Source organism: Phyllostomus hastatus, unplaced genomic scaffold (assembly GCF_019186645.2).
Source record: "Phyllostomus hastatus isolate PE091 unplaced genomic scaffold, TTU_PhHast_1.1 phas_scaffold_46, whole genome shotgun sequence".
NCBI classification, from domain to species: domain Eukaryota; kingdom Metazoa; phylum Chordata; class Mammalia; order Chiroptera; family Phyllostomidae; genus Phyllostomus; species Phyllostomus hastatus.
Genome location: NW_025334032.1, coordinates 33,660,218 through 33,673,074, shown reverse-complemented (window position 1 = coordinate 33,673,074; position 12,857 = coordinate 33,660,218). Strand labels below are relative to the sequence as shown.

At 37.9% G+C, this 12,857-nt stretch overlaps 1 protein-coding gene across 3 annotated transcripts in view; it reads left to right on the top strand.

The window, feature by feature from the left end:
- MSR1 (macrophage scavenger receptor 1) overlaps nucleotides 1–12,857 on the top strand; it is a 64,401-nt gene that overhangs the window by 24,395 nt on the left and 27,149 nt on the right. For all 3 annotated transcript variants that reach the window (XM_045821754.1, XM_045821755.1, XM_045821756.1), the window contains 3 exons: nucleotides 3,470–3,550; nucleotides 8,677–8,766; nucleotides 12,696–12,749. In XM_045821754.1, the coding sequence (XP_045677710.1) occupies nucleotides 3,470–3,550; nucleotides 8,677–8,766; nucleotides 12,696–12,749 (225 nt within the window). The remainder of the gene's footprint in view (nucleotides 1–3,469; nucleotides 3,551–8,676; nucleotides 8,767–12,695; nucleotides 12,750–12,857) is intronic.

Here is a 12,857-nt window from a genome sequence, read left to right as displayed (position 1 = left end):
CCCGTTAGAGCACCTGATATGTAGTGGGTGAGCAATTACATATGTGTTGAATGAAGAAGGGAAGCCAGTACTTTTATTTCTTCTTATTCTTAGTACTTTCTTGTTAAGTTACCCTTTGTAATTGGCAGTATCATCCCTCCAGGTTTCCAGGAAGAAAATGTAATTGTTTTCATTCTTTCTCCCAAGTTTATCATTAGTTCTTATATTCTATGGTCTCTGTCCCCTTGTCACTTCTTTATAGTCACGTGTAGGCTATTTTTATCACTGCTCTGCCCGACTATGGAAATAGTCTCCCAATCATTTCCTGCTTCAGTCTTTCCCACTACAAGCCTCTCTTTATTCTTCTCAGAATGCAGTGTTCCTGAAAGGAAACCCTAGATTGCAAAAAGCATTTCATTGCCTCCTTATTACACATGTACTTCTCTCACTGGCACTCACGGTTTCTTAACTATTTTTGAATGTCTCATGCCCTTCCTTTTCCCTTTCTGATACAAAATATTTCAATTGATTTTACTGTGATTCTAACATACCCAACACTTTTTATGTCCTGCCTCAGGTATTTTTCCTTCACTTGAAATAGTACACTTCCTCTTCTACTAATATCTAAAAGTACCTCTCACTCAATGTCCATCTCATGTGGGACCTCTTACATGAAGTCTTCTCTGGTTCCACCACAGCAATATTCCTACTGACATTTATATCTTCCTTTATATTGAACACTAAGTATTTTTTTCCACAGGAGAATTCTTAATATGGTTGTCATATCTAAAAGTATCTCATACTATCTTCTAGTAAAATGTTGTATCTTTTTGGAAACATTAAGCTCCTTAAAATGAGGGACTATTTTTATATTATTATAACATCTAGCCATAAAGTAAACTTTTAATAAATATTTATTAAACTGTAACCTGAAGAGACATATTGTATGAATTGAGTTCTTCGTCACTTGTGGGTTGTAGGATCAGCATCATTACTTTCTATTCCTCCTCTTTATATTAATAGTTTCTGAATAATAGTAAAGATTAAAGAGAGAAAGACATTTTAATACATTTCTCAGGTAATTTTAGTAACTATAGTCCAAAGGACTAAGTTGTTGAAATAGTAAAGCAGAGTTTGGTGAGGAAGGGGTGCAACGTGATTTAAAGAAACAAAGTTGGTGAACATTGAGGAAGAACATTAAGAGAAATAAAATATGATATGTCTCAGTGGTGAAAACGATAACATTATATTCATTTGGAAAATGTTTATTTCTCTAGTATCTATGTATATGATAGTAAAGAAGAAGAATAAGCAATTGATGATATTTAAATTTAGAGATTTGTGTGCAATTAATTATTGGAATTAAAAGTAGATTGTGTCTTTAGCTACTACAAATAAAAATGTAATCATATAATCTCAGGAGTGGAAGGACAGATGTCAAAAATGAAGTCAATTAAGTTTGGAATAGCATCACCTAGGATGTCAGGAACTAAGAGTTCTAGCTCTGGTTTTACCCAATTAGCTTTAAGACCTTGAACAATTCACTCTCTCTGACCTTCTATAAGTATGTTTGACTAAAGTTTCTAAGGCCTCTTCCAGATTAAATATATCTAAGTCAGTATGCATGAAAACTGGAAGAATACAAAAAAAAGGGGGCAGGTTTAAGCAGTAAGAGCCTAGAAGATTTGGCAGATTTTTATGATCTAAATATGAGGTGAGATTGAGAACAAAACAAAAAATTTATGATCATAATGAGTAGGACATGAAGCCTAGCTCTGGAAATGTAGGCAGATATTGTTAGTGCTATGTCATCATCTGAGCATTTTAAATAAAAATATGCCCGGGTTTGCTTTGTACTAACCTGCATAATGTTAGTCTATGATATTTATGATTACTGAGTATTCTAAATCAGTATATATCTTGGGGCTATGTAGAAATCTGATTTGCTTTTAAAAAAATTACCATAGGGAAGGAGCTAAATAGTGGATTTTGTATGTGTGTTTTATAGAGGGATTTGTTCATGGAAAATTATTGCTATAGCATTTATGAATTATTCCTGTAACTTCACAATTAGGAGGTATTAAAGATGAAGAAAAAATAGTGTGAATTACTATGGTTTTTTGAACTAGAGCAAATCGTACATTTTGACCATTATTAATCTAGTTTCCTTTGACATACATCAGCAACGGAGCTGACAGGTAGCACTCTTTCCATTTCGTGCTCACAGGTGGTTAGTGATATGGTCATGAAACGGAATTGTGAGAGGCTAACTAGTAATTCAAAACAAAGAAGGTGACTACAATGGACTCTTCAGTTGTTATATCTCCTAATTTAGCTAAAATTTGTAAACAAACCGCTCTACCAATGACACTAAATATAGTTGTGTGTTGTCCTTGGGCTGTGTATGTGGCTGAACCACAGAAGTTGAAAATGTCTCTTTTAAAACATCACTGTGCAATTATTCAATGATACCTCCAAGTTTGTTTCTTCCTTTTGGAGGTGAAAAGAAAATTAAGTGTTTGCTGTAAATGTAGAGAATGATGTTTTTCCCTGTGCACTCTGCGTAGAAGAGAGAATTCTAGTAGGATACCTTTAGGGCCTAAAGACATGCTCAGTGCCATCATCCTGAAGAAGTGATCACATATCATGTATCTGTCTTGCTGGGCACATAAAATTCAAATGACTGAGTTGGTGTTGATCTAACTCAGTACTCAGAGACCCCTGAGAAATTGTGAGGCCAAGTAGTCAAAATTTTCCCTGTAACCCCTCCAACTTGTTTTAGAATATCTATATCTATAAAATATTAAGTAGACTCCCTATTTAATATTTTACTTGAAAAAGGATTCCTTTCTTATTTTCACCTGTTTTCTATTCCCTGCATCTCTCCCACTTACCCAGAATTCTCTTTCATCTCATTCTCTTCAGTGTTCAAAGTACCCTTCAGGTCCCACTCCCTCAATAAAGCCTTTTCACATTGCTACTCACGCTGATCTGAACCTAACAAATATCCGAGGTTTGTCACTTTCAACTCTAGTGGTTTGGCCGTCTGCTATGTGTGGTTTAGTTTCCCTTGAGGGCATCGCTCATGAGTTGTATGTTTTTAGTTATACGTTTTGCACACAGCATCAAACTCAATACAGTAAAATCTGTCCAGTATGTGCACAAAGCTAACATGGGTTTATGCCGATTTTGACTCAGTGTCTCTTCTCTGTCCTCCAGTTCTGAGAACCCAGAAAAGTGCTAGGCACACATAAATATGTGCACACCATGAGGCTGTCTAATTTAGGGCTGTGTAGCCCTTGTGAGTATACAACATTGCACTGCTCCATAACAGGGTATGCCTCTGTTGGGGAAGGTCCTACTTACTCTGCATTATTATGTAACAAATAAAAGGCTTTGAGTTTAGTTATATGATTGTCTTAATAAATGACAGGCCCATTTTACTTATGCTTTAAAACTATGATCAGTAATTGTAATTTATTTTTTAAAGGTCCCCCTGGACCCCCAGGTGAAAAAGGAGATAGAGGTTTCACCGGAGAAGCTGGCCCACAAGGCAGTCCAGGCCCAATAGGTATGGTAATGGGGACTGTTTACTCAAACTTACTCATGCACTGCGGGGCTCTGTAAGACACATCTGTGTATGTGTGTAGGGGCAAGAGCTATTTATTTCCCTGTGGGAAGTGAGTGTGATGTGTGTGTGCTGTGTGTGTCCATCAAGGGGCGTATTACCCGTTTCAGCAGCCTACTCACTCTAATGTGCTGAACGGAAGTGCTGACCCTAGAGGAAGTTACAAGCTTTAGCCAGAGTAACTGCATGGGGCTGTTCACAAAGCACATAAATCTAGGGAGGAGTGCTGTCCATATCATGGACAGCAGTCTGTATAAGGCGTGATCTAGTTTTACATCCCACGTGGAGAAGAATGTGACACCTTCTTCGTGTTGAATATGTTTGCAAGTAATCTGGTTTTTAAGATGCAAAAATTATGCATTAATATAAGTCAGAGGCAAATTGGATTAGATTCCTTCTATAGTCCTTAAGTGGAATTTGCCTAAACCTATGGAATCCAAATGTAAAGGCTGACTAGAATGCAGTTGACTTTCACCTTTGTTGTCGGACATTGTATTTTTACTTAGAGCAAAATTGTTTCCAATTATTTTCCCTGTCTATGGCTATAATCTTGAAAGCAATATTTTGAAAGAAGATAACAGAAGGCAGAAAAGGAGAAAGAGCAAAAACTTTCTTTGCTCTCAAGAAAATTAAGAAGACAACGATGACAAGATTGCCGTGTTCTTTTTGGCTAGGAATCAAATACCCCACATGCTTTTTGCAAACGGGCAGAATATTGCATGGTCTAATTATAACTGGAACGGTTTGTGCTGACAAAATTGTCTAAATACCATGTACTTTATCTCATTTTTCTGTCTTTTGATTACATAAAATGTTCTTCTTTCTGATCAATGTATTGACTAGCCCAGGTTACATCAGAAAAATATTTTTTAAAAATGAAAAGCATGGATTTTACAACTGCCTGACCTTTGTATAATTGTGTTTTAAGAGCCAATATATCAAGTTTACATTAAAAAGTTTAAAAAATTCTTTTCAAGAAAAAACGAGTATATGTGTACTTCTGTATACATTTTGCGGGTCCTTAAAAGTACTTGCCAGGTAAGATTCTTTATTGAGAAAAGTCTTTCTAACTGATGAGCATTCAGCAGATGTTAATAATGGTGCGTTAATGTCATCAGCAGCTGAAGTAACTGGTGTTATGTCAGCTGCCAGACCTGCTACTGTCAAAGGTCGTCAGCTCCTCCATGACTAAGTACATTGTCAATGCTTGCTAATTCAGCCATGGCAGTCTAGACTGGGCTTTGACCTGCCATGCAAAGCTTCACTTGGGAGCATCTTCGGCAGCTGTTTCTGAATTATGGATGTATGACATATAAAGAGCGATTTAGAAGCTTTAGCTTTAGTTAATGCCATACAGGTGCCATTGTAAAGCTGCTTTGATTCTTGTAGTGAGGGTTTAGTCTGTTGCTGTTGGCACTGCTTATTTACATAAGCAGGCGTTATCCAGGCCCTCGTAAAGGAAAGACTTTATTTGTTGGAGTGATAAGTTGACGCTTTTAGATGATTAGGTCACCCTTTGGTTTGGTGTACTGCAGCAAAATTATTCAAGTTTTCAGGAATCCCAATGGATTCTTCCTAATTAATCGCTGCATTCTATTTCAGTCGCTGCCAAATTGCCCAGCTGCCCCATACTTAGAAGTGGAATGAGGAAGTCATGAGTATGTGGTGGAATGTCATGTTACTTCTACTTCCTGATTTGAGCAAATTCACCCCCCCCATACATCTAATTAAACCCTCTAAGCTCAGCTTGGTAAAGTCAAAGGCATTTAGACTCACAATGGTAATATGAAAATCTGAGAAACTTAAGTGGTTATGCTAGTGGTCTTAAATAATCAATGCCATCACAATTGTTACTCATGCACAAGGTGCATATTATGCTAAAGTATGCTTTATCTCAAAATAATATATTAGAAATTTATTCCAGAGTGTCATTTCCTTGGAATTATGCCAGGGAGAATGACCTATTGCCTTTTACTTGAAAGAATGTTAATTGAGCACTTTCCCTGTGCCTAGTGCCCTACAAGGCTGCATGGATTCCATGCACAGAAATACAGAGTTTCTGCCTTCACAGAGCTTACAGCACAATAAATAATTATATAAGGGTGATGAATGTCATCATCGAGGACTCTTGATCTCATCTGAGATCCCTTGGGGACTGCTTTTAGGGTTATTCCACCATGACAGAAATGCTTTGCAGAACACCTCCTTAGTTCCTGGTGTACTTTTGCTGCCTGTAGGCCTTAGTGGACTGTTTTTTCCCATGGTGGCATCACAGGGTAGCCTTACCTGTATGCATGGAAGGTACCACCTTCATAAGTTTCCATGAGAAGACCCCTTTGATTGCAAAATTTTCACCATCCATGGGTGCTGTTCACTTTTCTTACATAGCTTGAATTTTCCACCATAGGAATCAGGTCTCTGGAGAAGAATTAAACCCTACCATAACTGTGAATATTGGACTGCAGGAACTGTATTTTAGTAGTCTTCATCCCATCCCGCCCCTACTCCCAGACTGACCTATAAGGGCGTCTCCTCTGGCTTCCTCCAGGGCAATGCTTGCTAAAACATACATTTGAGTGAGGAGTGTTGTGCCAGCAAATCCCAAAACGTCACTGTTAACTATGTACATATTGTTAAATGAAACTAAATGTAGCACCTTTCACCAAGAGCTGATGGAAATAATGACTGTATTACTATAAAGGAGGAGGAGGAGGGGAGAGGGAGGGGGAGGAGAAGAACCCACACAAAGCATTTGTCATATGGAAGGCACTTTTTCTAAGTGTTTTACATTAATTAGCTCTTTTACTCATCACATCAAACTCATGAAACAGGGACAAATAATGCACCATTTGACAGATGTACTGGGAGGTTAACTGGGTTGCCCAAGATTAAGCTGCAGCTGGTAAGTGGAAGAGCCAGGATTTGAACTCATATGGACAGGATTACAGAGTTCTTGTTCTTACCCAGTCTGCCAGACCCCAGAAAGAAGCCTACACGCAGAGCTGGGCACCCAGCATATGTCAGTAATGATTAGACCATCCTTACTGAGGTGGCTGGACCACTCATCTGTTCCTGCTTCTGTAAAATGACAGATTTGAATTGGATCATGAGTTAGACCCTTGAAACCCTAACATGCTTCACAGCTGAGGTTCTGTGTTTCCTGTGGACTAGAAGCAGGGGCCAGACCATTCCCCCTTGACACAGGTTACTGCAGAAAATCAGCTAATTGCCACCTGAAGGTCTCAGAGAATCTGGTCTCTTGGAATACAGTTCAAGAGTGGTGCTTATATTTAGGGGCCATGTTTCCAGTGTTACATAAACTGTTCACATAACTCTGTGGACTATCTAGAGTCTGCTTAAACATCTGCCATAATAAAGGTCTGATAGTTGAGTAATTTCTGGTATCACAGTGCTTCATTTACAAATTCTTTATTCACCTATTGAAAATGTGATGTGATCCCTGGTCAGACAGCTATATTCTGAACGTACTCATTGATCCACCATTCAAGAGGCTGTTTCTGATCTCCCAAGGCATTCTGTTACATTTCCTTATTCTTCTAAAGTTTTAATTGCCATAATTACCTTCTACATTTATTTGTTAACTTTGTTACCATCTTTCTCCACACTGGAAGACTTATTTGGGTAAGAACCCTTGTAACTCCAGGACTGTACGTGGGCTGAAACAATGCGCTTGCTCAATATATTTTTCTTGCATCAATGGAGAAAATGGTAAACAGGAGTGGCACCCTATAAGTGGAGAATGTTCTACGATGAAGATATAAGCAAGTTCAGACTCAATAATATTTTTATTTGTGAATTTGAGTGGCAGATCCTAAGAACTGCAAGGGCAAAGGTTTACCTGCCTTGCTTGGCTAAGGAAGAAGGGTATAAACACCAACCTGTCCGCCTGTTTTCAGAACTGATGTTAGGTCGTTATTTGGCTGGATGCTGTGAAGTTCAGCCAATATATACTACAAACTGTGTACAACTATATATACATATATAAATACATATATACATATTATATATATCTGTACATATACAAAATAGCATATGTTGAGTAATTAAATTAAATGGAGATGTCGTGACTTTACCAATATTTCTAAACATAATTTATCATTTTAATATGGATAAATATCTGTTTATTATCTGTTAGAGTCCAAATTTTATACTAGATTGAATAATATTTCTTAACTCTTTAGGATAATGTAATTCTTAAATTGAATATCTGTTAGAGAACAGTTAGCTCAAATTTAGGTGTTTGTATAAATGAACCTTAAGAAAATACTGTTAATGAGTTAAGTATATATAAGCCATAAAGCCTGCCTTCTGGAGCCTGAACCTAATGGCAATATATTAAAAGATTGACATTGGCAGAAGATGTGTAATCAATTTTTTATAATGCATTTCCCAAGAAGTTAACTTGAAATTGGATTTCTAGAAACTAATAATGACACCTAAAATGACATTTTTACAATAATCTATTTCAAGCTACAGGACTTCAGAATAGAATATTTTATACCACAGGAAAATATTATTTGCTTTTATATGCAGTTTTCACAATTATTACAGCAATTTATGGTGCTAAAAACAAGCTGTTTTATTTAAGTGTGTAAAACTGTGGTTTTGTATATGTATATAATATATACACAAAAATATATGTGTTGGTTTGGGATCACAATGAAATATGTAAAATCAAGTCCATGAGAGCCAGAGTGACATATTCCAGATCTAGGGGCCTAATTTTTAAAAATAAATAGTCTGATACTAGACGACATAAGCCTTCTGGTTAAAAGGCCAAGACTTTTCCCCCTGATATGTTTTTATTTGTAATAACAATGTCATTTGTTAGAAACCTACAATGTACTAAATACACTAGTGTTTCTACTTACAGTTTCTATCGTCTGTCAATGGCGCACATGAAATATTAGGAGAGATATCATGACTCCCTTTGGAGATTCCCCTAGATCATATTCATTAATGGACCCAGATTGTTTGTTTCATCATACTCTGAAGTCTGTACGAAAAGTGAATTATTACCACTATGTTTCTGTTCATTGACTATGCAGGTCCCCCAGGGCTTAAAGGTGATCGGGGAGCGATTGGCTTTCCTGGAAGTCGTGGACTCTCGGGACCAGCAGGGAAGCCCGGGAGGTCAGGTATGATAATGTGTATTTTCCTTATAGAGTATGTGAGCACCAGCTCATACTTCTTAGCTGACAAAAACAGTGATCATCGCAGTCTGAACAGCAGCACTCACATGCAGTCTGTGTAGTGGTCTGGCACATTCTGAAACTGATGATTGTCCTCCTGACGAAAGTTTCTGTGTCCCAAAGGAAAATAGTGTTAAAAAAAGACAGAGAATTTATGAACTTCTCCAACCATAAATCACCATGAAAAATGGCATCTGTTATAGAGCAAAGAGAGTGGAAAGACTGGCAAAGGAAAACAAACAAGCAAAGTATAAATAACACTTTAACCAAAACGGGCCACTTTTGGTTATAGTTGGCAAAATGCAAATAGACCTGAAATTCTATTCTATGCAAGATAAACTACCTGCTGTTATATATTAGTACTTGTAATCAACATTTTTCATGCCCTTTAAAATTTACGTGGATGATGATTCCTTATGCCAGTCAGGAGCCTAAACCTGAACTGTGAACTTTGCACAGAAATTTTAGAATTGAACAGGGTTTTTTCCCTAATTTCAAAATAAATTATGACCATGGTAATAGGATCTTTATTGTTTAGGTTTGTAGAAAAATTGCATATACCATCTATCCACAAATAATTACCACTATGATTGGCATCTCGCATTAGTATGATGCATTTGTTACAATTGCCAAACCAACATGGATACATTATTATTCATTAAAGTCAACAGTTTACATTGAGGTTCATTGTTGGTGATGTTCATTCTATGGGTCTTGACAAATGTCTAGTGCCCTGTATCCACCATTATAATACGTATCATACAGCGTAGTTCTACTGCCCCCAAATGTCCCCTGTGGTCTGTTCCACCTGCTCATCATCACTCCTGCCCCTCCCCAGACTCCATCAACCACTGATCTGTGTGCTGTCTTCATGCTTTTGTCTTTTCCAGAATGTCATATAATTGGAGTCGTACTATAGGTAATCTTGTCAGAGTGGCTTATTTCACTGAGCAATTTAAGTGAATGCGGTTTAAGGTTCTGCATATCTTTTTAGGGCCTAAGAGCTCATTTCTTTTTAATGCTCAGGATATTCCATTGTGTGCATGTACTATAGTTCATTTATCCATTCACCTATTGTGGGGCATCTTAGTCACTTCCAAGTTTTGGCAGTCATGAATGCAGCTGCTTTAGGCATTCATGTGCATATTTTTGTGTGGACACGCATGCACCTAGAAGTGTGATGGTTGGATTGCCTGGTAAACCTGTGGCAGCTCTATAAGATAAACTGCCAAACTGCCCTCAAAGTAGCTATACCATCTTGCCTTCCCACCAAAAATGAATGAGAACTCCTCATTACTCCACATCCTCAGGCATTTGACTGTGTTAGTGTTTTGGATTTTAGCAATTCTAATAGGTGTGTCGAGGTATTTTTGACAGCATCGGTGTTTATAGACTGTGTCAATGGCGATTGGGCTTAGAGAAAAATCAGCTAGCCACAAATGACCAACGTACACCCAGTCTCCACCAGACACCTGATCACCTGAACTGAATGCTATGTGTACACACCAGCAGTCTCTAAACCCATCCAGCTTTCATCGGCCTTTTTTGAGACATGGGAAGAAATGTTTGTCCATTTAATTAATTTGCTGGGAATTATCTGCATCACTCAGGAATTACTGAATTTCCTATTTGGGTAATTTGTGTTCAGTCAATAAATATAGTTAAAAACCTTGAATTTGACAAAATTGCAAAGCTACTTACAGATTCTAAGATAATTAAAAATAATTCTGTGAAGTGGGAAAACATGTATTTCATCTGCATTCTAAGTTTAAAGTTTACAATCTATGTCAAATAGCTACTTATTTACTATCTCTGGCAAATCATGGTAAGATTTTGTTTGGGGTTCTTTCTGGTGCAGTTTATTTGTAACTTCCTCTCTCCATGAGATCATGATGATTAACTCTATGAATGAATATCGCTGTGAACTCTAAGTAAATCAGAGTTACTAATTTGTCTTTCTTTTCTTCTTTTTTTTATTGCTGTTCAAGTACAGTTGTCTCCATTGGTCTTTCTAGAAAGTCTAAACAACAAGGGGCAATGAGGCAGAACTTTAGGAATGTTAGGAAGGCCTCACTATCTCCTAACAGCCTATTTCACACAACTTTTCTCTAAGTGGTGAGGGGAGACATTAGAAATAAACTGCAGAAGAGCTGTGTCGTCATACACAACGCATCTGATTAACAAGAAGCAGCCAACCTTGTTGACTGCGTGCCTGCGTGGCCTCGCACACCCGGCTCAGGGGTGAGGATGCCAGATGAGCCGTCTCCCCACCCTGGGGGCCGGGGGGGGTGGGGTTTCTTCCAGGCACTTCCTCACAGTGATCTCTCATCTAAAGTTCAATCATAGAGATGATTCTGTAAAGTTTATGCGAAGGATCTCAATCTTAGACTTGTCATTTTGGGGGATTAAACAAAGTGGCCTGACCTTGAACTTAATGGGGGCACACAGTTATTTCATGTATAATATTCTCTCTGCCCTCTTGGGAAATACAGGGATAGTGCACATTTGCTTGCATTTACCGGAGACAGCACGGTGCATATCCGAGTCCTATCTCTGAATCCCCCCTCTCCACACAGTTGGCCTCTCTGAGCCTCAGTGTTCTTGTCTGCAAAACAACGCTAATAAGAGGACCCATGTTGTAGAATTTCTATACAAATCAAATTGTGATAGGATTTTGTTTGGGACTCCTTCCAGAACAATTTATTTGTAACTTCCTACTTACAGTAAATCATAACGATTAACTTTATAAATGAATGTCATGATGGGCTATCAGTAATCAATAGATATCTTCAGTGTTTCAAACAGTTTTTTGGGGGGGATTTATTGTTTCTATTTTGGATTAACAGCTTTTTAAAATTTATTTTGCTTATGTATTCTTTTTTTTATTGCAAAGCAAAATGTCTATCCATGTTGGTTATTAGCTATAGCTTATACAATTTTAGATATTTTTGTACTCTCAGACTCCTGGAGTTCAACAAATGCCCACTAGCTAGAGTACTTGGGAGAGCATTCCTTCATTCATTCATTCACCCAGTCAACACAATTTCATGAGAGTTCACTGTGTGCTAGAGATAAATATAACCCAGCTGCTGCCCTCAAGATCAGATGACAGGAAAATGCAGAAGCACTTAGCTCTAATGCCATGCAGTACGTAATAAGCATTTAGGAAGCAGGACCAGATGCTATGGGAGTAGAGAGCAGAGAATGATTCATTCCGTGTAGCAAGATGTGTTACAGTGTTAGTACTGGCCTAAGAGATGCAGAGAATTTCTTTAGGTCTGTGGTTCTCTAACTTTAGCCGGCACCAAAATCACCTACAGGACCTGTTTAAACAGCTTACTGGGCTTGACCCCCAGTGTTCTGGATTCAATAGGTCGGGGAATGCACACCCAGAAATTCTTTCACAGCCCAGGCTTGGAACATACCCCTCTAAGAAATGGAAATCAAGGTAGTTAAATTGTAATGGGAATAGAAAAACACAGTTTAGTTTGAGATGGGAGACAGGGGGGTTCCTGGGGTAGGGAGGAAGGGGGAAAGAAAAGGATGAGTAAGCCCAAAGCAAGTTAACTGCATCTCAGTTTTGTCTGCTTTTAGGAAAATGGGACATTTAATGCCCTTGTACTTAATTTAAAATAATGTTTGTAAAGGATCTACCCAGAACAGTGCCAGGTTTGTGATGGGCTTTCTAATGTGATATAATAATAATATTTAACATAATAATAATGATTATCAACATCATTAGTATTTTGAGTTTCTGTAGGTTGTTATAAAGTGATATTCTAGATTACTTTGTGCTGTTCTGTTTCCATGTAAAGCAAGCGTTGTGAATTGCCCTAATTTAAAATGTTTTCTTTTTTTGCTTATTTTCCTCCAAGGCAATCCTGGACAGAAAGGCCAGAAGGGAGAAAAGGGGAGTAGAAGCATATCATGTAAGTGTATAGTTTCTTGTTTTCTGTGCACGTGCACCTTGGTAAAACACGAACTCTGATAGTGGTGTCCGGGCCTGAGGCCAGTGTTGAGAAGGAACTTCAGCACTG